At 52.1% G+C, this 23,852-nt stretch overlaps 1 protein-coding gene across 3 annotated transcripts in view; it reads right to left on the bottom strand.

Moving 5' to 3' along the window:
- Window positions 1-23,852, bottom strand: part of Mgll (monoglyceride lipase) — a 100,297-nt gene that overhangs the window by 49,916 nt on the left and 26,529 nt on the right. For all 3 annotated transcript variants that reach the window (XM_052174286.1, XM_052174287.1, XM_052174285.1), the window contains exon 3: window positions 12,397-12,503. In XM_052174286.1, coding sequence (XP_052030246.1) covers window positions 12,397-12,503 — 107 coding nt within the window. The remainder of the gene's footprint in view (window positions 1-12,396; window positions 12,504-23,852) is intronic.

The following is a 23,852-nucleotide window of genomic DNA, read 5'->3' as shown; positions in this document are numbered from 1 at the left end:
AAACGGAATCCCAGCTGCGGGAGACTTGGGGATGAGGCTAAACTGAGGACAGTGTCCTCAGGGAGGAGATCTATTTATTCATGTCGCAGACGTCACTGTCACACCTGGCCTCAGTGGCCGTACTGGCAGCGGAAAGGGAGGGAGATGGAAAGTTAAGAGGAGAATCACGTCCAACGCTGGGGGAGTCAAGCCTATCAGGGAAACAAACGCATGGCCAGGACACTAAAAATACACCCTTCGGTAAATGCCATCCTAAAGCAAGCCATGGATATGAGAGTCTGGAGCAGGTGTGCGTGTGTGCGTGGAGGGGGCGGGGGCGGGTGCCGATCAAGGTATGAGCTGGACCCCACCACGCTGGCCAGAGCATGGGTGTTCCGTGGGTGGCTGGCCACTGGGGAGGCTGCTACCCAGCCACAGCCAGTGCGTAACCCTCAAAAGCTCTGATTCTTGCATAGATCATGTGTTGGGAAAGAGCTAGACCTCCCTGGCCGGGCACTACAGCCATCACTGCCTAAGGTGCCTGGGATAGCAGGCAGCATTCTCCCTGACCTCTGGGGCATCCTAGTGGGTACACTGATAGGAGTTGGCTGCACTTTTGGCATCAGCACCATCCTCCTCCCCCCGGGCTGGTTTGGCCATCTCCAGACTTTTTAGCTCCACCTGTTGTCAAGCCCAAGCCTCTCTACACCACTCCTGTGGTGGGCTCCGTCACACGTGTCCTTAGGAGCAGGATGCTGTCTAGCCATGGGACTTTGGCCTGGTTTCTTCCAAGGTGAATTTCCCCACTTCTGAACAGGAGCAGGTGACCAGGAAGTGTGTGTGGGTGGGGGGGGGGAGGGGTTGACTAGCTACACTGTCACTAGTTTTGGGCCCTCTCTGGGCTGGGAGGCTTAATTTTATTTTTTTTCTCGGAGGAGCCCTGTCAGCCCTCTCTGTAGTAACCCTGTGTTTAGCTGTGATTTCCCAGTGCCCAGAAAGCCTTCCAGACAACACTGTTGCTGAGGTTAGTAAGCCTTCCCTGGTTTCTCAGAAGCAGAAACCCACCTTTGGCACGCCCGGAGGAGAGAGCAAGCTTTCCTTTATAAACGGATGGCAGGCTGCAGCTCTCTTGTGCTCTGTGAAGCCTACGGGCCTGGGGGAAGGGAAGCAGAGGAGGCCGGGGCACATGGGGCAGCAGGGTAGTGGTGGCATCTCCCAACCTCCTCCACCACCTCTGTGGTGGCTCCCTGTGCTACACAACTGGCTCCTGCATGTCCTGGCCACAGGCCTGTCATTCAGAGGTCATGGATTGAAGGCTGGGAGCAGCTGGAAGAGCCTGGGCCACCTCGGGCCACAGTTCCTGGCTGAGCCCTGTTGCAGGGCACGCAGGCCTGCATTTCCCCAGCTGTGTGGCCCTCTGCCACAGCAGCTGGACCTTCTTCCAGCGGTGCCACAAGTCACATCAAGCAAGGCTTGAAAAGGTCCTTGTCAAGACAATCAGGAGCAAAATAGCTGTTAATCAATGACTGTTAATTAGGCAGAAGAATCATCTCCTGCTGTGACTGGTCTTAGTTTTAATTAAAACTCAAACTCCAGAGTTCAAGTGGTTCCTGAGCCTCAGCATCCTGGGGTGGGTGGAGCACAGCACCCAGCTGAGGAAGCTTTTAAATACCCACTGAGGTGAGCAACCTTGCCTAGACTGAGAAAGGGGCACCATGGGGACTGACTAACACCTATAAACTGATGACACATTGGCGGTATGGTCAAGTAACACTTATAAACTGACATCATGGCCGCAGTATGGTTAAGGGGATGGTTTTATTATAGACATGAGGAGAAACAAACAGGGGCTTCTGGAAGAGTCTAGAGCAGATAAAGAAGGCAGTAGCTGAGTGTGGTCAACAGGGTGAACCTGGAGAGAAGCCAGAGCAGAGAGAGAGAGAGAGAGAGAGAGAGAGAGAGAGAGAGAGAGAACACGTGTTGGGGAAGGTAGAGAGTGAAGGCAAAAGAAAAGGCAAGAAAGGGAGCACGCCCCAATCCGGAGGGCTGTATGAGGACTGAGAAGGTGGGGAGGGGCGCTGGGCAAGTTTAGGGTGGTGCCGGAGGCAGAAGAGCAGGAGAGAGTCAGGGTGCCGGCCAGCATGGATCCTGAAATGTGTAACAGACTGGGGGAGCAGAGCCGGGAGCAGCATGCACATTGGTATTTCAGTAGGCACCACAGACAGCCATTTGTCCCCTCTGGCAGCTCAAAGGAAAATGGCTCCTTTGGTAGAGGAGACTGTGCCTCACCAGTTCCCCAGGAATGCTGGCTTGTGTCTAAACAGCCAGGATGTGGGAAAATGGACTTCCCTCTGGACCTGACACACATGGCTTTCAGCAAGGGGACTAGACTTCTCCAAGACTAGTAAGAAATAACCAGTCACAGCCATTATCAGCAGGGTCTCCTGGGTGCCAGGCATGCTCTGTGGAATAGGGAATTTAATTCCTTACTAACACGCTACTGACCCTTGGAGACTAAAAGGGACTTGGAATCTTCTGCTGCTGAGTGCTGGCTTGAAAACAGGCTCAGATTTGCCCAGGGCCACAAAGCCAGTAGTTTAAGGGAATCCACCCTGTGTTGTCTAGACCTCAAAGTCTGCTTTTTCTCCACACCTGGACACAACCCATAATATGCACAACCCCTGATGTATAAAGCTATCGTGGGTATAACTCATAATAGGTGATTCTGCCTCAGTCCCAGGACCACACAGCACAGCATCTCTGGGCCAGATATCCCTCCCAATTCTGCCTTTCTTTTTAACACGTAATCTGGCTTTTTTCCCCCCTTCAACAAGTGACTCATTTAAACACTTCAGAAACTGCCTCTCCTAGAGCCCCGGAGTGATTCTGTTTTCTGTTCACCAGGAAACCTTAAATATTTTCATCAGAGGGACCACATGAGTAATTCTGGACCAGTGATTATGCCTCCGGGGTAAACTCCTCTTGAAACACTCCCAGAAAAATCACTAGGCAACTCCCACAGGCTTCAGGGAAGATGGGCCCCAGAGCCTCCTGAAGCTGCAGCTGTCTCAGCCAAAACTCGCTGCCATCGGCCACACCCTGAAGGCCCCTGTCAGTCACAGGAAGCCGAGCAAACAGGGTACTTCACTCAAGGCTCACACCTTTCCACATAATCACTTGCTTCTCACATGTAAATCGACAGGGTTGGTACGGCCAGGTGAGGAGGCATGGTTGGAAGTGGTGGATAAGGACACTTGTCACAAAACCTGACAACTCCAGTTGAAGCCCTGGGAACTAAGTAGTGGAAGGAAAGAGCTGACCCCAAGGTCGCCCTCCGACCTCCACATGGACGCTGGAGCATGTATGCCCCCCGGCTTGGGTACGTGTGCCCACAAGCACACAAGCACAAGTGAGTGTAATGATAGTCGGAAAGTTTGTGCCAGGCATAGTGGTGTGCCCTGTAATCCTAATTAATACTCAGCACAGTGAGGCACAAGGCTAAACCCCACCGTGACAACGGAGGGTGAAGTTGGTGACAACAGGCAGAGCATGGACAAAGGCAGCGACAGTGACGCCTGCCAACATGGCCCCACGGCGGGCCAGGTCATTTTCCAGGAGAGAAAACGCAGGATGCTTAAGCAGCTCTCCCACGTCATGTTTCCACTTAGAAATGACAGAAACTGTCAAGTTGAGGAAACTACAGGAAGACAAAAAGCTTCTCTGTGTTAAAGGCTGTGCCTGAGCGTCGATGAAGAGAAACGTTCTGTGGCTGGGGCAAGGGCAGAGGACAAGGCCCTGCTAGCAGCAGCTAGCTGCCTCATTCACTTAGTCCTCACAAGCACAAGTACTTCAGAGGTACAGGTGGGAAAACTGAGGCTCTGTGAGGTCACCATCCTCCCTTCGTACACACTCCATGCTTCTGTCAGCCAAAGTCCAGCACAGGCCTTGCTACTAACTCTCCTCCTGAAGCCTGTCTGTCCCCTCTGTCAGGCCGAGCAGGGGCTCTGTGGGTCCCCTGGGCTCCGGAAGTCAGCTGGGCCACAGTAACAACATATGGCAGGTTTATTGTTGGTTTTCAGACAAGGTCTCACTATGCAGCTCAGGGTTGCCTGGAACTTGCTATGTAGACCAGGCTGGCCTCGAACCCATGGAGCTCCACCTGCCTCTGCCACCGGGGCGCTAGGAGTAAAAGTGTGCACCTCCCCTCCCAGAGCATGGAAAGACTTCTGGAATGAGCCCATTTCTTTCACTGGTGGGGCTGGGGACCATCTGTCTCTGGGGCTTTTTCTTTCCGCACCCTGTGACAGTCACTCTGCCACTGTGTATACTGTGTCACTGTGCCCGTACTGCTGTCCTATCTTAAGAGCTGAAGTGGCGAGGCTCTACAATTCGTCCCTGAGGCACCAGTAAGCAGTAAGATGGAAGTTGCAGACCTCACTTACCAGAGAGCGGCCACACAATTCCACACTCCACGCCTGGGGGGCCAGGACAGACCAGTCAGAAACACATGGGACCAGGAACATAGGCTGCAGGGTCCTGGAGGGCTCCGGCCTAGTCCTCTCTGTCCCTCATGGAAGGCACACACACACTGACCAAAGAGGCTCGAGACCTTCTGAGTCCTCAGGGCCTCTGTTTTATAAGACAGAAAACTGTTCCCCAGAGAGAATTTGAAGCCACTCAGTTTAGCTGCAGAAACGCCAGCATCAGCAATATGTAATTTAAGAGCTTTAAAATGATGCCGGCTCAGGCAAGACTCAGCTGCTAAGAAATAGAATTCGATGCTGGGTGTGGGGGTGAATGCCTTGAATCCTGAGCTGTGGAGGCCAAGGCAGGGAGATAAGAGTTCTGGCCAGCCTGGGCTACATAGCAAGAGTTTGACTCCGAAAAATCACACAAACTACAACTCAATGTTCAGCATCTGTCAGTTGGCAAGTAACTGGACGAAGTTTGGGACCCAAGGCTACCAGTAGCCTCTAATACTTGAATGCTGCGTTGCTGTAGCCAGACGCCTGGGCTTATCAACTCACGAGGAGGAGAAGCTCATGTTGGCTCATGGTTTTGGAGGGTTCAGTCAGTCTCTGGTTATCTGGCTTTGTTTTGGACCTATGGGAGGGAATGCATCATGGTGGCAGCGTATGACGCGAAAGCTATTCCCTACCTGGCTGGACCACTGAAGAGAGGCAACCCTTATCCTCAACCCGTGGCTCCCCCACTAGGCCCCACCTTTTAAAATTCACACTTCCCCCAAAGCTGAGGACCAAGTCCCCAACACATGGGCCTTTAAAGGATACTCTGGAACCAAACATTAGCAAATTCTGTACCAGAATCTCTGGTAACAATTCCATCAGCACTAAGAATGGAGACATAGTCTGCCACCCCAACACCCAGGAGGCTGAGGCAGGAGGATTGTGGATTCAAGGCCAGGTGGTACTACATATGGAGAAACAAAAACAATAGCATCTCTTTCCACTTATGTGACAATACAGTCTGCCCTCTAATTCACGACAAAATCATTTCACATTTGTAGTCTCTGACAAGGAAACAGAGGCTTAGCGCGTCCTGGGAACTTGTCTCTACTCCCCAGAGGGTGCTGGGCATATCGTCAGAAATGCAGTAAGTTACCATGGAATGAAGGCCTGGGGTCCCTGCTCAGGCCTTCCTAACCCACCGTTGCCGATACCAGCCTCACCTGCATCAAGAGTAACTCATCCCTTGAAATCCTGCCCCAAACTCTGAGGCTCTTCCCTGCCTCCACCTCCCCCAGCCAGCTTCCTCTGACGTGTGCTGAGTCCCACAGTCACAAGGCGTCCTTGTATGAGCTCACGGTTTCTACAGTGGGTCCGGGGCCAGTAGCATGGCATGATGGCAGCCTCTGTCCATTGGCATGCATGTGCCCAGATCCTGATCGGACAGCTGAGTGTGACAATCTGGGGGTGCTGGTACCCACGCTGGCTGCAGAGTTAGCCTCCCCCCACTTCCTCACAGCCTCAGCACTGGGGCTTTTTCTTCTTACTGTTGCCCTCAGCTTACGGATGAGCCAACTCAGGCTGGCGGGATTTCATCTCCGCCACAGAGGGGACAAATACCTGCATTTTGATACAAAGTCACATCAGAAATTGACTGAAAAAAACCTGAAGGTCTGGCTATGTGCAACTGGATTATGCAGACTGATATGAAGGGGGTGGGGACGGAGGGCAGCGTAAGAAGGCAGGGCTGCAGGCTCAGGCCTCTGCAGCTCATCGGGTTCCCTGTCACCCCAAGTCAGCTGGGGACTCCGCAGCATCAGCAAGCATCCTCCTCTGATATTTTCACGCTTGTATTTACTAAGGCGAGAAACGGTGCCAACACATTTTCAAGCATTTCTGACAGACACGCGTGACTTGCCGCTGGCAGCCATCCCCTCTGTTAACAGAGTACATCACACTGGACCCCCAGTCAGCTCCGACTCACGGTGGAAACCCCCACAGATCACCTTTGGGCTTGCCCCTGAATTTTCTCAGGACTCTTTAGGTCCACTCAGGATCCTAGTGGGGCACACCCCTCCGTGGTGGAATCACAGCGGCACCGCCCACGGTCATTCCCTCTAAACTTCCTCTTCTCACACCCTAGCTGAGGGCTGGGATTTTTGGTTTTGTTATTTTTTTTTTAAATCTTCCTTTAGCACCTTCCCTCAAATATTTGCAGATAATTAATTCACTGTTAATTTGCCGAGGATGCTTGCTTTATATTTTGTAAATAGAAAGCTGGGCCCAGCAAACTCACAAGTTTCCTTCCTCAGTCCCTTTCTCCTTTCTAGCCTTTTCCCTCTGCTCCTCCCCTCACTCTCCCCCTTTCCCCCTCCTTCTCTCCTCCTCCTTTCTTTTTTTTCTGCTAGGGCTAGGATGGAACCTGGAGCCTCCCCACATGGCGAGCAGGTGACGCTGAGCAGCTGACTGAGAGACAAGCGACAAGCGTGTCAGAGAGACAGAAGGAGCTTGCTGGGAAAGGCAAGATGCTTTGAGAGTGAGACTTACTGGCCACATTCTAAGGCACCATGGGCGGTGAATTCCTGCCCCCCCTCCCCCGCCATGACAGGAGCTACACCTTCTCCTCCACAACTCTCCTCACGCCCTCTGTGCAGTCCGGCTGGGCCAGGATGCCTGTGTGGACGGCCAAGGGGAGCAGCTGCAGACCCACTGAGCGTATGTACGCCCACTGTGGCTTTCTTAGGCTATGTTTAGAAAGTCACAGGAAACTGCCTTCTGGTGTCTACCTGAGCAGGATGTGGCTGGCACCCACAACGTCTGCCTGCCTTACCACTTCTTGCTGGGCCTTGTCCTGGACCCCTCCCCCCTCCTCCTCGGAAGCCTGGCTTCCAGGCTCAGAGCTTTATATCAGAAGAGGTGTGAGGCTGTGGGTCAGAGAGACTCTGTTGCCTCCCCTGCCCTGGCTCTCAGCCTGGACCACCACAGACTCACCTGGGCTAACTAAGCGTTACAGTGTCTAAGCTGGCTGGACTGCACAAAGACCAAAGACCTGAGTGAGGCTCAGAGAGGCAGATATCAGTCTCCACCCAGGCTCCCCAGGGCTTTCAGTGGTCAGAGTCCTCCTGTGCTGGCTAATTTTATGTCAACCTGACACACGCTACAGGAAGAAACCTTAATTAAGAAAATGCCTCTATAAGATGTAGGGTGTAGGAAAGCCTTTTCTTAATTAGTGACTGATGTGGGAGGGCCCAGGCTATTGTGGGTGGTGCCACCTAGGGGCTGGTGGTTCTGAGTTCTATAAGAAAGGCTGAGCAAGCCATGGGGAGTAAGCCAGTAAGCAGCACTCCTCTGTGGCTGGTGCATCAGCTCCTGCCTCCAGCTTCTGTCCTGCTTGAGTCCCTGTCCTGACCTCCTCTAGTGACGGAGTGTGGTGTGGAAGTCGAATCATAGCGAAAGTAATGGTAACCATGACGCCTTCCGTTTCCAGTAAGATCCTATTCGTGTGATACGACTGCTGGTATCAGGGCCTCTAAAACCTGTGACATCACATAGGCGACAGCGCGACAAGTACACCTGTTGCCAAGGCAACAACCACAATATTCCCAGAATCCATTTGGCTCACCTCCCACCTTTACCTGCGACCACATCACCATCCACATATAAGAGGAAGGTCCCTCCCCCCACTCTCTCTTCCCCTTCTCTTTCCACTGCCCCCCCACCCCGACCTTTCCTTTTTCAATAAACCTCACATGGAACTGTTTGGCCTGGTGTGGTCTTTCTGAAGCCACCCAATGGTCCTAACAATGACTCTGCTACCCTGCTAGTCCTGCAGGATGTGGGGATGCCAGTGTAGCTCAGAGACACCTTGGTTCTCAGACACCAGGTGCGTGGCTCCCCCATTCAGGGCATACACTCACATCATTTACAAGTTCCCCTGACCCTTAGCCACCAGACACACTCCACAGTGGGTCCTGATGGTGACCAGTCTCGCCCTTACACAATGTAAGGTAATGATACACAATGTAATGATACACAATGTGCAAGTCCCACAGTTCACATCTGAAACATTTCTGTCTCATTTAATGTGAGTTACAGATTCTTCTAGCCACTCAACAAACACCAGTGACGCTTCCGGTGCCGGGGCTACATGTGGACGGACTGAGAGCTTCTGTGGATGAGAGAAGGACTAATTAACAGGTCGATAAAATGGCCTGTGCTTGCCTCAACTAAGAGAACCAATACTCCCAGCATGACAAGTACCACTGCTCTTGGAGAAGGGATGCTGGACTGAGGGGCAGGCTGGGCTGTACGTTACTGTGCCAGTGTACCTCTCTTTGCACAACACCCCATCCAGAGCAAATGTGCCGTCAGGGGATTGAGCTCACAGTACTATTAATGCCTGTAATAGCTGCTGCCTCAGACCTTACAGAAAAGCATGCAGACAGATAACATGGAGGACGGCCCTGTAGAGCATGCAGAATGTACTCAGAGGGGCAGGGCCTGTAGTGTGCTACGGCACAGAGAACCTCGGCCATGGCTGTCCTCTCCTCTTTCTCTCTCAGGAGCCCCCCCGCACTGTTCAGGTCAGCAGCTGTTAAGTCCATTTCCTTGCCTCCCTTGCAGCTAGCTACCACCCAGGAAGCAGTTCTGGCCAGTGGGATCCAGCTGGGACCTGCTGCAGATCTCTGAGGAAGGTCTGCTGTCCCGGTCTGAGCTCAGCCCCTCCCTCCTCCTGACTTCCTGCTCAGTATTCCCTGTGGGAGAACAGGTGGCTGAAACAGGGTCCATAAGGGTTGAGTACCACAGAATGTAACATCCATGACATTTATGGGGCAAACCTGGACAAAGTCTGGGGTGTCGACTGCACCCTGCCATTCTTATCCTGTGTGGCATGGGAGAAACCAGACTTCTCTTCCTTAGGCTGCTGTGGTTGGGTTCCTGTCCCGCACAGTGGACCCATATATATATATGCCTCCGGTACAAAGCTAACAGCGTCCTGGGTTAACCTTAGATCTTCCACTTAGGAGACAGGGATACTAACCTCAGTCTTTAGGAGGACTGTGAGATAACATAGGAAAGGGGCTGGCAGACAGCGCCCACTGACCAGACAGCATCTGGTAACCTGTCCAAACCCACGAGGCCATTCTGGAAAACTCCAAAGGATAATATAGAAAGCAAAGCCAAATATTTGTCTGTGGGCACCTGAGAAACAGGGCCAGACAGATAGCCAAGGCACAGCCTCAGGGGACACAGCTAATGAGAAGGCAGCAGGCGGCTGAGCAGAGACCGCCAGGGTTCCACCAATCAACATCAGGGTTATAGTCACCCGTGTGTCTATAACAGCACTGTGAAAGGCAGCACTGTAGCAGCCGTGAGTTGTCTGCCCAGCTGCTGTGTGCAACACTTCCTGTCTCTGCCTTCATGTTATCTCCCCATGGCCTCTGCAGGTCTGAGATGACCCAGCTGGAGGCAGCAGTGCCAGGGTTAGAGCCCCCCCCCCAATCCCCAGCTGTGCCATCCCTGTTCAGAGCCCCCGGGGGGACTGCACAGCTGGGGACATAGAGCAGCTGGTCTTCCCTGACTCCTGGAAGGGAGGGGTTCCCCTGGCTCCCAGTTAGGCCCTTTCTCTGTCTGTTATCTTAGCAATCTGACAAATCAGGGCCCACAGGGAAGGTAGACACGTGCAAGATTTGGATGGCTCAATAAGGCCCAGGTTAGATGGCTTGGACTTGCCAGCAGGTGGGGACTTGGACCCACTCTGTGTGTGGGTGGCTGGGTGGCTGTGCCCCTGTGTCTGGAGAGAAGGCATACGCGTGTGCATACATATACATGCTCAATTGGGTTGGCTTTTTGACTCGGCCTCCGCCCTTTGGCTCGTGTAGGGGTATACCCAATGTTTTGTTCTGGGAACTGGGAACAGGTGAGCACAACCATTCCTGCCTGACATTTGGAACATCACAGAGACCTCTGCTGCAAGTTCAGATTTATTTATTTATTGGCGGCCACATCAAAAAGTGGGCTGCTTCTTTGCTCCCTGGACTCTTAAAACAAAACAAAAGAATGCTTTGAAAATGTTTTTTTTTTTCTAAGCACCTCAGCCAGGCAATATAAAGAAAGCCTCCCCGCTGACTTCATTTGGCTTATGAGTTTATCTGATAAGCTGGCGGTCCCTGAGCTCTAAGACAGGTACCTGAGACTCAGGAACAATTCAGGGGTCGCTAGCACACAGCAACAACTACAACTGATTTTAGTGGAGAAGGATGTAACAGGACAAAGCATTCCTGTCTCAGGGTTTTCTAGTGTGCAGAGTGTTGGGCTTAATAATGACAGAGTCTCCGCAGCAAAGGCCTCGGGGATAACCCTGGAATATTATCTGCCAAACAAGTCTCACAAATAGAACCAGGACTGACTGCAGAGCAGCAGAGAACATCACAGCTGTAATAGGGAAGAATTTAGTTAATAATCTCAATTACCAAGACATGCGCATACATCTCGCTTAAAAGGGGCTCCTGGCAAATCAAATTCTCAGATCTTTGTGGACGAAAATCACCTATCAGGCTATCTGTCTCAAATGAGTTTCTCCCTGGTGTGGCTTCAGCTCTCTCTCCTAGGAGACTCAAGCCACTGCCATGGCTGCCCCGTCCCTCCTTCCAACAACATCACTTCATTATCTACCCCCATATCAGATACACAAAGTGGCATTTCGGGGTCTGGGCAGAATGGCAGAGAACCGCACTAGGCTGTGCAGAAATGACCACGCTGTGACCAGGGACTTAGCTTCAGAGACTTAGAGAACCTAATCTGGAGACATTTCAGTCACAAGAACACCACACAACAATAACTCAAGGGCTGCAAACTAGGTCAGGAGTAAAGATCAGTCATAGAATGTCTGCCCAGTGTATTTGAGGCTCCGGGTTCAAATCCCAGTACAAGAAAAACTTGAATTTGCATACTGACTTTGGAAATGAGCCCAGCACCATTGGTAGGGTTTTTGTTACATGAAAAATGAAAAAAAAAAAAAAACCAACACCATTTAGCTTGGAGGTATCTGTGCATTCCTGTTACGTGTATATCTGCATAACCTCTATACACGTGTGTGCATATGTGAATGTGAGTGCATGCATGTATGTGTGTACCCATAAGTGCTTGCATATCAACATTCCCACACACATATGGGCATAGGTGTGCACTGTGCAGACGTATTGACGTGTGCACACCCATTTGTGGTTGTTAATCTTTGTTGTCAACTCAACAGGCTTTCGACGTGACTAAGAGTGTATTACAGCACAACTCAGGGTGTGTCTAAGGGCACTTCAGTAAAGGATGGAGTAAGGGGAGAAGACAGCCCTGGAATGTGGGAACCTGACAGACTAAAGGGGAGGAAGAAGGCCCCTGCTGCAGGCTTGCCCTCCTTTCTCCTTCTGGGCTGCTTTGTCTCGCTCTGCTCTGCTCCACCATGATGGGCCAAAACATCTGAAGCCATGAGCCAAAATAAATTGTTCCTCCTAATCTGTAACAGTACCTCTGTGTATGTGCATGTGTGTAAACATATTCCAGACACTTTATAAATCTGTGCTGGTTCATCCGAGGTTAAAATTGAATTCAATTTCTGGTAGATGATTTACTGCATCTACCGGAAGTCCTCTGGGAAAAAAATGTATCCGAGAGAGAGAGAGAGAGAGAGAGAGAGAGAGAGAGAACTTTATAGATGTACTATACGGGATTCATTGGCCCAGGCAGGCTCTAGATAAACAGGCCCAACTTTGGTTTTGCAGCCAAGCTTCCAATAAGCCAGTCTGCTAACTCTGATTTGATAGTGACTGCCAGTCAGACACACAGACCTACTTATATAACCACATGTAGATTTTAACCCAGAGAACAGAAGTGGGCAGGAAGAAAGGGGATAGGACAGGCTTTTCTGCCAGCCTGGGTGGCAACTGGAGGTACTCACCGTGGTCATGGGCAAACACCAGCATGTCCAGCCCCTTCAACATCTGAGCCAGCTCGTCATAACGGCCGCAGTGTTCCCCAGCCCCATGGGACACAAAGATGAGAGCCCTGGAGGGTCAGAAGGAAGCGGTCAGGAAAGCCACAGCCACAGACACGACTGCTGGGGCAGCTGGGGGCTCACACCAAGCCAGGAGTGACTCAGAGCCCAACCCCAGCTCCAGGAGTTGAGGGGATGGAGCCCATTCTCTCTGGAAAGTACTAGTCCACCAGACTTCACCTCTTCACCCTGGAAAGCCAGTGCCCGAGAGCTCGTGGGAACTGACCTATGCTGGGTCCTGGCAGAAAGCTAGCAGCTAGCAGGTGCCACCCTCACCAGGTCTCTCTGTTTATGGGTGTCAGTGCAAGGCACTTGGATTCTGAAATACACAACTCCCCTTGGGTGAGGAGTTCCTGTCATAATGATGACATGGTGAGGGCCCCAGCCACCACCTCACCCAGCCCTACTGCCTGTCAGTCCCCCTGGTAACAGAATCCTCTATTATTTGTGTTGTTTCTACAGATGAGATCAGAATTCAGAAATGCTAAGTGTCTAAGCTTCACAGCAGGTAAGATATCAGTCAGAATATGTCAACTCCTGGCACATTGGCACAGAACTCAATACAAAACTCACCCAGTCCCTCTCCCGGCTCCTGTGCCCAGGCTGGGCCCCATCCTGCGCCACAGCGTGTGGCAGCATTGGCTGCTTTTCTTTCTGACTTCTCTGCCGACGACTGAGCTTAGCTCGAAGGCATGGACCTCAGAGTTACCCCAAGTCTTGCACCCCGGGGCCAGCCCCTACACACAGGCTGGGTAAGCAACCAACCCACTCAAAAGCTGTGTTCTTTCCACAATCCCTTTCATCCCAGTCACACAGGCTGCTAACAATGTGGGTCTGTTTCACTCTGCTTAATATTTTAATCTTTAAGCAAAATCACCTCTAGCATGTGTGTTTCTTGCACCTTCCTAAAGACAGGAGACCTGCTTCCCAACCTGCATGGTCCACGGGCATGCAAGGCCCTGGACATCCACAAACCGGGATACCTGCCTGCTTGGCCTCCCTGGCATCAGCAGTGAGATGTCTTCCATATTTCTCTCAGCTGCTGTGGAGTGTGCCTCAGAACCCCAACATTCCCCATCTCCATGAGAATTTTACTTCCCAAGGGCTGGCTTAGGGGTGCCTATCCTTGGGACCATGGGCGGCTTCTGTGGTGACTCAGCCCATGGTTACTAACAGAAAAGTGGTCAGGCTGGATATTGCAAATGTTTCTGCTCCATACCACAGCTATGGGCCACAGCAGGGGACTTCAGGAGGGTCATTGGTGTCTCAAAGTACATTGTCATGCCTGGCTTGACATCCTGATAGTATCCACCCCCTGATCAATACATGGCAGAGGCTTAGACACTTGTTCTGTGTAATTTCCTTTCACTCCAGCTTCTTCTAACCTCGGCCCTAATTGGGGACCACCGGGGAGCATCTGAGACTACAGGCACACAGATCCCTCACCAGAGACCATGGATCTGATTGGTCCGGAGCTGGAGAGGCTCCTCCACAGCCAAAGCTGAGAAGCACCTGCTCTGGTCAATGGTCCAGATGTCGCCCAGAGGCTCCGTGAGACTCCTCTGAGCAGCCACTTCTAAGTCACAGCATTCCCAGAGTGCCTGCTGGGTAAGCTACAGATTCTCTCCACAAAGGCATGAAGGCTTCAGGAGCTTACGGCTGTTGCCTTTTGGAAAGAAACAGACTGCATGGCTGCCCATCATGGGAGCAGAGTCCGTGAGTTCTCCACACCTGCCAGCTCCACAGAAGTTCTAGCTCAGTCCCAGTGGGCATGCTCAGACTCACCCTGCAGGCATGCTGTTACAGGAAGTGGGCATTCCATAGATTTGGGTTTCAGATCAGGCATGGACCCCATTCTGTCAAGTTAGCACGCACACACACACACACACACACACACACACACACACACACACACACCTGCACATTAGTATTCACTGAGTCCAAGTCTGTCTGGCTAAGCAGAATTAAGTCAGGTTGTCCTGCTTAAAGCTCTTTTGAGAAGAAACATGGTGGCCTTCTTCCCCTCCTTTACCGATTAGCGACCTTTATTTGGCTTTCTTCCTGGTTCCCAGATATGCCAATCAGGGCATGCTACCAAATGCTTAGCTGGGGTAGCCTCATGTCTGACCATCTCCTTGGTATAAATACCATTCCTGTGGCTGGTGCTTAGCTCTTAATGGATGTCCCTGGACACTCAGTTCTGAAGACAGCCCACCGTTCCCTCTTCAGAGCAGGTTCGAGCTGGCTCGAGCGCGCTCTTACAGCATGCGTTCCCACCTGCCCCGTTGCACCTGCCGGGGCTCCTGTTTGCCTCCCTGTCTTCACCTCTCTACCTCCACCCTGAGCTTTCTGACTCACGAGGCCCCCTCCAGCACTTATCCTCACCATTTGTCACTTCAGAGGCCCTGTATGTCATCTTCTCAATTGATATGTCAGTGCCCAAGGCAATTGAGGAGTAGTAGGCGACCTGACATCTAGCAAGAGAACTCTTCCAGCACACCTGGCCAATCCCACTGTCATGGAAGGCTCAGGTTTAGACTGCAGGATAAAGCAGAACCTGCCAGAAGCCTCAAAGGCAGCCCGTGGCTGCATCTGTGGCCCCCCCTCATCCACCCATTTCACGATACTGCCCCTCCATCCCATCTCCCCCTGTATGCCCCTCTCGGCCCAGTGGTTATATGCCCTGGCCCATGGTTCTGCTATTTGCATGACCATCCGAAGTGAAGGGTTTTCCCATGGTCGTTCATAGGCCAACCCCTAGCTCCAGGATTCCCAGTGGAACATTCACATTCACCTCTGGAAGCCGCTGCCACTTGGAAGCTGCTTCTTTGGAGCTTCACAGAACACTGGAATTAAACTTCTGCTTGAAAGAACTTGTGGCCCGTGTGTGTCTGCTGCAGTGTTGAAATCAGAGTGGCTGCGTTCCCTGCCCTCACTCACCCGGAGCCTAGAACCTTCCTGCTATGGCCCCATAGCTGCATACGGCTCTGCCCCGGAAGTGCCCGAGCACAGTGGATGGCTCCCCAAAAGGGAGCTCCGCATGCAGCACACAAGATGGTCACTCATCAAGATGAGACTGTTTGGTGGCGTAGTTGTTTTAAGGTCCCCCCCATGCCTTTAAGTCCTCTCAGGCTTGCCAAGCTGGACTCCGCCTCTTGCAGGCACTCTGTGAACAGGTCTGGTCACACACACACACACCCCGCCCCCGCAAGCAAAGTTGAGTTTGGTTTGGTTGCGGGTAGTCACTCGTGACCCTAGGAACGTCCACCTTGACCATCATCATGGACACAGAAATGAAGAGGTTCTTGCTTCACAAGGTCACCATGATACCTAAGATGGCCAAAAGCATGGCTGGGAGCTTGTTACAGTCAGACTCTGGGGACTCCGAGATGAGTGCACAATGCTGCCCCTGCCTGCACATGGCTCCTAGTCTAGCAGGAAAGATGTTCAGCAAGAGGAGACACACAGCTGGGCCGTGGTGGCGCACACCTTTAATCCCAGCACTTGGGAGGCAGAGGCAGGCGGATTTCTGAGTTCCAGGATAGGCAGGGCTATACAGAGAAGCCCTGCCTCAAAAAAGAGAGAGAGAGAGAGAGAGAGAGAGAGAGAGAGAGAGAGAGAGAGAGAAGGGCACAAGGAGGGAGCAGGCAGGAGACCTACTTAGACATGATGGTCAGGCCTCGGAAGGAAGTCCCTGGACAGAGTATCTGAGGAGCAAAACCCCGGGCTGGCGAGAGCACCCCGGTTAGGGCACAGGTGCACCAAATCCAGGTACAGGAAGAAGGCCCCACAGGAGCCAGGCATTACTTGGGGGTGGTGATGGAGAAGAGGGCTTCCAAGGTGTGGGCGACATGGGGGAGCTGGGAAGTTTCTCCAAGAGAAGATGGTACCAAGCAGGGTGGTGACCTGATACGACTTCCGCGCTAAGCTCTCAGGGCTACTGTGCATCATGGGGCCAGGAGACAGGAGGATGCCTGTCAGGGAGCTGATGCAGCCAAGTCCTGAGCAAGGTGGCAAGGGAAGCTGTCCGGTGCCTTCCTGCCACCCCTGGCATCCCACATCCTCAGCAGAGGAGGGAGCCCAGTGCCAGCAGAGCTGTTTGTGCAGACAAGGCAGGACCCACAGCCACAAAATTTAGGTTGCAGAAGAGGCTGCACAGATCTTTTCCTTGGAACATCCCCACGGCTGCAGCCAGACGGGAGCCAGGCGTTCAGGGAGAAGGCAGTGGCTGTGGGAGGGGCAGCCGGCCCCAGAAGCAGATGGCCTGCCTGGCACCCGGCCCTGAGAGGAGGGGCCACCCTGGAAACCATGTGGAACCTGAGATAAAGGAGCCAGAGGCTCAGAGCGTTTCGGAAAGAGTGAGGCCTCACTTGGTGGCACGATGCTTCCTCCCCAGCAGAACCAAACCTGCCCTCTTACCCTTTCCTAGCGGCTCAGGTGGTCTCTAGTCTTGCTGAGCCTCAGTTTGTCTGCCTGGGAAGTGGAGATGAGCCCACCACCACCCACTTCAGATGGCACTGCAGGTGAAGGAGCCACAGATGTGCAGCCCCTGGGTTCGGGGCTATCCCTGGGCTGGTGGTCCTTAGGTTCTATAAGGAAGCAGGCAGAGCAAGTCACAGTGCGCTTCTCCACCAAGTCCACGGCTTCCTCACCAGCTTCTCTCTCCAGATTCCCACCCATTTGAGTTCCTGCCCTGGCTCTCCCCAACAGACTGGAATTCAGGGTATGTGCGCCTTTATAAACCCTTTCCTCTCCAAGCTGCATTTGGGTGTGATGGTTTTTTTTTTTTTTTTCCCACAAGTCCAGAAATGTGCCCAGAGGCTCCGAGTACCCTCTGCCTTTTCTGTGTCTCCTCTGCCTCACCTACCCTGGGTTTAAGAATGTGACTGCAGACTATCACATTCTTACCATCCCCTGCAGCTGCCGGCTCCAGCAGGCTGAGCAAGACCCTGAGAAGATGCACAGGTGACAAACAGCCACCGCCAACCATAGCTTCCTGGAGACACAGAGCCCAGAGCGGAGAGGACCAGGACTCTCCCATCTGTTTCCCAGAGGACATTGGACTTGGTGGGCTCTGCTTTACTTGTGCTGCCTATCTGCAGATCAAGGCCTGATGCCCTCCTAGCTCTGGGTGGGGAGGCCTGGCTCCATCCTGCTCCCACATGTACTCAGAAGATATCAAGGCCGAGAACCAGTGGGATGGACGAGGCACTGAGCTCATTTATCAGGGCAGAGCTGGAGAGGCACCAACACCTACAGGAAGGGATGTGCAGTCAGAGGGGTGCAGTGCTGGTTCCTACCCCAGGGAGCAGCTCAGGCTGGGGAAGCTCGGGGACACCAACCACAGTGCCCCCCAGGGCTTCCCCCAACGAGGGGGTGATGTGTGCCTCTCTTCCTGAGCATTCCCTAGCACCCCTGATCGTCACCGTCATCCGCCTCTTAGACCGCAGCCTCCCAATCTTACAGCTGTGAACATTTAAAAGATACATCTGCTGGTCCTCTGGAAGGACTGTGAAACAGGGCTGGATCCCTTCTGGGCTCTGCTGAAATGCAAATTGAACCCCTGTCCCCTCCTTGGGGATCCAAGAGGCCTGGGCTCCTCTGGCAGGGCGTCCCAGTAGAGACAGGCCAGGGGATAAGGATGGGTTCGCACCTGCCAAGAGCCACACGATCTAGAGGAAACAGAAATAAACTCATCCTCTGCGACATGGATCAGTAATGCCGACCTCGCTGGGGTGTGACCACGGACTACGGAGCTGTCGGGAGAGCTCAGCAGGATGGTCACAGCTCAGAGTGATGGGTCTGTCAAACGGCCATGCTCACGGCTGTCACTTGGCTGGTTGAGTGCTGGTCTAAGAATATTATTACAAGTTAATTCATTGAGTCCAAAAAAAAAAAAAAAAAAAAAGCCCACCTGAGGTGGCACCATTTTAGTGTCTATGCTACAGATGAGAGAAGCTCAGTGGCTAACTAACTTCCCTGAGCTCACACAGACAATAGGTTTTGAACCCAGAGAAGCTTACAATTCTGACCACCATGAGAAGGACACAAGACAATGCCATGCACATGGCCGTGTCATAGCAGGTGACCAGGTCAGGCTATAACTCTGCCCCTCTCCACACTGACCACTTACTCTTCTGGCCTCCTGCTCCTGCGCTCCCCACCCCCACCTTCCCACCCTGTCTTCCAACCACACAAGATACAAATGGTTCTCCAGTGCCCCAACTTTATCTATGCCCTCCAGCTTGGTGTGAGCTGACCTTTAACCCTATAAACATGGAAGTCCTCAGCGGCTTCCCATGCCTGCTGATCTCTCCCCACAGAGGCCCAAGAACCTCTGTCTCTATTTGGTTCATTCAGCACTTGTCAGGACCTGGTATAAATGGATCCTTTGTTCCTTGAGGAGGGAGAATACACTCCACAGATTCATCGTGATATCCCATAACCAGGGGCACAGCCTCTTAGCCATAAATGCTGTATGTGTGGATGGACAGATGGACAGATGAACGGATGAACAGATGAACAGAAGGACAGTTGGAAAAAGGATGGACGGATGATAGATACACAGATGGATGGATGGATGGATGGATGGATGGATGGATGGACAGAACTCTCTAGAGCATCCCCTAGAGTCCTAGAGGCTGTTTACTCAATTGTGCAGAAAAGCACCCAATTCTGTTCTGCGCATCAGCCCAAAGTGCCTCCTGTCACACACAGATGGCCCCATTTTCCACACCGACAGGCACTTCTGTAGAGAACAGAGAGAATGAGCAGTAGAGCCACAGACATGGGGTATTCAAGGCGAGTGTGGAGCCGCGCACAGACCGGGGGTTGGCACCGAAGAAAGGCAGAGGCCTTAAGGGCTGGCAGCGAGGCCCGAGATTCTGCAAACACGACAGGAATTACATGAATCATCTGATTGAAACCCAACCTTCATTTCTTACTAAAAGGCAGAGGCGTTTTCCAAGAAGAAAACAAGATCGCAATGATGGCAGAACCACAGCCAGCTTTCTGAGAGCATCCTACCACTTAGTACACTTTCAAAACAGAGCGCTCGACACCCGCAGCAGCCCGGCCTCGAGGATGCTGCCTCCGACATTCCTGCCCAGCCAACTTGTGCATTCCCGACCGTCACCAGACGCTGACACAGAAGACCGAGTGGAGTCCAAGGCAGGGGAGTCAGTAAGGGTCATCAGGGAAGACAGTGGACAACCACCCTGACCATGGTGCCAGTGGGCAGCATCCTGCCAGCCACGCACTGTCCCCCTCTATCTACATCTGCACTGACAGTGACCTTAGTGTTCACCAGCCACAGCTGGGTGAGGCCACCATTCTCCTGGCTGCCCTGCGTCCCCTGGAGAGTGCAGCTGATGTCTCTGTGTACCTCCAGCCAGCTGCCCAAAGTGCCCAACAAGCCAGTGGGGGTGGGAGTGGGAGGTGGCCAAGCATCTGTCGAGGCTCCCTTCCTCTCCCTGAGATGTGCACACTCTCTCCACACTAAAGTGCTCCCAGAAAGAGAAGACAAGGGAGGCTGACACGTTCCCTGCCTTCTGGGCTAGACCTGTTACTGTGAGCCTTCCTGGAGTCACTGAAATTCTCGAAGAGTCTATCCATGGTGCTGGAGTGCTGGAGAATGCCTGCCTCCTCTTCTGCCCTCTTTCCCCCTTGTTCAATACTCTAGAACAACGATTCTCAGACTGTGGGTCTACTAGGCCCCTTTAGAGGTCACACATCAGATATCCTGTGTATCAGATATTTACATTGTGAGTTATAGCAGTAGCAAAATTGCAGCTCTGAAGGAGCAACAAAATGTTATGGTTGGGGGTCCCACAACATGAGGAACTGTACTAAAGGGTCACAGCATTAGGAAGGTTGAGAACCGCTGGTCTAGAAGAGGCTGCAGCCTCCAGGGCCATCTGTACATTTCTATCTCCCCGTGGTTCCACATGGCCTCTGGTGGCTGGCTTTGTGTTGATCCTGGAAGCTCCTAGATGTCTCTTGATTATTTCTACATGCAGCAAGGGGTGTTCTGACAGATGGTCTGGGTGCTTTGGTGGGTGCTACTCTGATGAATGAAGACATCCTGGACATCACTGTATCCCCTCTCGGGACCAGGGAACAGGACACTTACAGACTTGGGTCAAGGTGCAGAGGAGTATTGCCTTCCTCCCCTTTTTAGGGATATTCGTTATGCTGTAACTGGTTCATTTTTTTGTCAAGAGTAAGGAACAGCATGGGCCCCTTGCCTTTGCTACAGCAAGACCTGAAGGCCATTCCCTGAATCCCCTTTGGTGCATTGAGATTTCTTTCCATAGAAATCTAGACCTGTCAGTCTGGCTTTAAAACACTTAGGTGGGCTGCCGTGTTAGCCAGGTGGGACTCTGCAATCTGCTGGCTGTGGTGGCATTCTACCTAAGACGCAAGGCAACATGCCAAGGGAACTCCTCCTGATTCACTGCCCAGGTGCCTTTAGTGCCACCTAAGCCTCCATCCACAAGGAGATACCAGGACCCTATGCTCCTGGATCCCTGCAACTCTGAGCTGAAAACACAAAACAAAACAAAACACCATCCCCCTCCATTATAAAATGCCCAGCCTTCGGTGTTCTGCTATGGCAACAGGAACAAGACCGAGGAACCACGGAACCTTGCAGATGCTGGTGCGCTTTCGCTGCTTCGCTCCGTAACAGCCTGTTCCTAGTCCCCGGGGAAGTCAAGTCTTTTGCGTTGGGTTGGAAGCTACTGGGAAGTTTCTAAATGTCCTCGAACGAGATTATTTCCTAAGCCCTGTGTTGAGTAAGCCTCCTGGTACTGCAACAGATGCCTGAGGCAATCAACTTATAAAGTTCGGCTCCCCATTTTGGAAAGTCCGTAGGCTGTGGACCCCACTACTTTCAGCTAGTGATAAGACCCTGTGGGCAGGAGGCAAAATGGAGCAAGGGCACCTACCATGGAACAAAAGAGCAAAGGGAAGAGCTGGAGTCCCACTCCCCCCTCCCCCGCAGGGGCAAGCCCTCAGCTCCCACCACCATCCCAGCAGCTCCCACAGCAGGGGGCTGAGGAAGCCTGTCTTTCTTCTGGGAGCATTTACTCACACCCTAGCAGGTGCCTTGGGATTTCCCAGGAACCTTCCTCACCTTTTGCTCACTCTCTCAGATTAAGGCCTTACCACTGGGGTGGGTGGCTGCAAAGGCTGCTGTCTGGATCTCTCAGCCCCAGATAAGCCAGCATATTGGATCAGCCCTTAGCAGCTATTTCAAATTTATGTCAGAAGGAGTAATTAATGTTTCCTGTGAATTTATGAAGTAAAAAAAAATTAAAAGCATGCCACCAAATCCCCAAATATGTAACATTTTTAAAAATGCACACACCCACTCACACTTAATTTATGTATGCTTGAAAAAGGAATGTGGGTCATTGCAGAAAAACAGAGGCAAGCAAGCATAAAGAAAAGAAAATCTACCCACTGTGAGCACCAAGATCTGCCTCCTTCCAGTTCCTTCCTTGCCATATATATATTTTTAAATTTGTTTATAATCTTTTACGATTCAATTACATACTTATGAGTAGAAATCACCATGTAATTAATTGTAATTGTGTTGTATGTCTCATTTTGGGTTTCTGCTTTCAATTCCTTCACATCTCCCCATGAACATTTTCCTGTGGAAACAGCATGGCATTGCTTATTTCCAGAATTGCTGCCTGGAGGCACAGAGGAGAGAACACGGGAGAAAGCCCTTAGCAGCCTCAGGAACCTGGGAGGCCTAACAAATAGATTACTGAGATGTGACACTTGGACCAGGGAGCAGACCACACTAACCACAACCTCTTGGACTCAGAACAGACATCACTAATCACTCACGGACTCTTAAGCTCAGAGCAGACATCACTAATCACCCACGGCCTCTTAGACTCAGAGCAGACATCACTAGGCAACCACAGCTCCCTTTCCTACCAAGCCCAGAGAGCCTAGGAGCCTTTTTCAGCCCTGTGCTCCAGACAGCCATGTGTTGTATCCCTGCTCTGGTCCCTGCCTTTGAAAATGCCACTTTTAAGTAGCTCCAATTTCCCCTAGGACTAAGTTATCATTGCACGCAGCCTCTAGCACACAACAAGTCCACAGTTGGGTCTTTTGTATTTTGCTAGGACCTTCGCTAAAAACCTGCACGGAACTAATGGGTTTGGGCCATTGAAGTCAGGGTCTTGTGGTATCCAGTGGACCAGACTCATCCCTCCTACATGACTGGCAGCAGGACAGTTTAGGACCAGTCCCTTCCACTTCCCAGGCCTTCAGGGCATAAGAATGCCATCCTACTACATTCAAACCAACTGCAGGCTGCAGGTAATGAGCCCTGTGGTGACTGTCACAATGTCTGGCATTGTCCATTCCTCTGAGTACGGACTTCAGTAGAGCTTCCAGCACAAGGGTAATTACATTCCAAAGTGGGCCCACTCCGAACTCATTCAGCTAGAAAATTACAAGCCAGTGCAAGGACATGCTTCCATATGAACGAGCAAAGGCAAATTCAGCATCCAGCGGCCTGAAGTGCCCAGCAGCTCCATGCATTTGCACCACGTGACCTAACATGCTGCCAGCATCTCTCATTGAACATTTAACTCACTCCTCCACCACAGCTTGTCTGCCTAATCTAGCCTGCTGAGCCTGCAGGCTCTGCAAGGCTGATGCCCCCAACCCCCAGCTCTCTAGAGCCAGCCCCAGGAGGCCTGCAGTCAATTGGTATGCCTGCAATCAGGGCAGCAGAGAGAGAGCACACCAGGCCACACAGTCCCCAAGCACTGGAGGCATGCTGGGTTACACTCATTCCTGCCACCATTGGCTGTGGAATCTGTCAACATGTCATCTCCTCACCCACAGCAGTCTGGTCCCTGCTTCCTTGTGGAGCACTGTCTTCAGGGTGGCTCCCCACTAGGATCTTGGGGACAATCATCTTGGTCCCTGCTGAGCCCTCCTCCTATGTTTCTCCATTACTTTGTGGCTGTCCTGAAGAAGACCCAGGCACAGCCTCCAGCCTGGCTTTCTGCAAGCAAAGGAAATCCTCAAGATAACCAAGAACACTGTGTCTCCCAAGTCCTATTTTAACTTGTCCACTTGGGCCAGTCCTTTCCAACTCCCAAGTCCTTTCTTAGCCCACCCAGGACCAATCAGGATTATTCTGCACACAGCCTGCTTCCTGAGCTGAAAAGTTGGGAGTGGGTGATAGACCAGCCTGTCTCCATCCTAGGCTTAAACTCACCTTATAGTAAAGACAAACTAGGTTCATTCCTGTTTACTCTTAGATCTGTTTCTCAAGGATTGGACTATGCCTCACTTGTAACCCTAACTACAAATGGTTCTCGAAT

Source organism: Apodemus sylvaticus, chromosome 2, assembly GCF_947179515.1.
Source record: "Apodemus sylvaticus chromosome 2, mApoSyl1.1, whole genome shotgun sequence".
NCBI classification, from domain to species: domain Eukaryota; kingdom Metazoa; phylum Chordata; class Mammalia; order Rodentia; family Muridae; genus Apodemus; species Apodemus sylvaticus.
The sequence above is the reverse complement of the archived record's forward strand: the minus strand, read 5'-3'. Positions and strand labels throughout refer to the sequence as shown.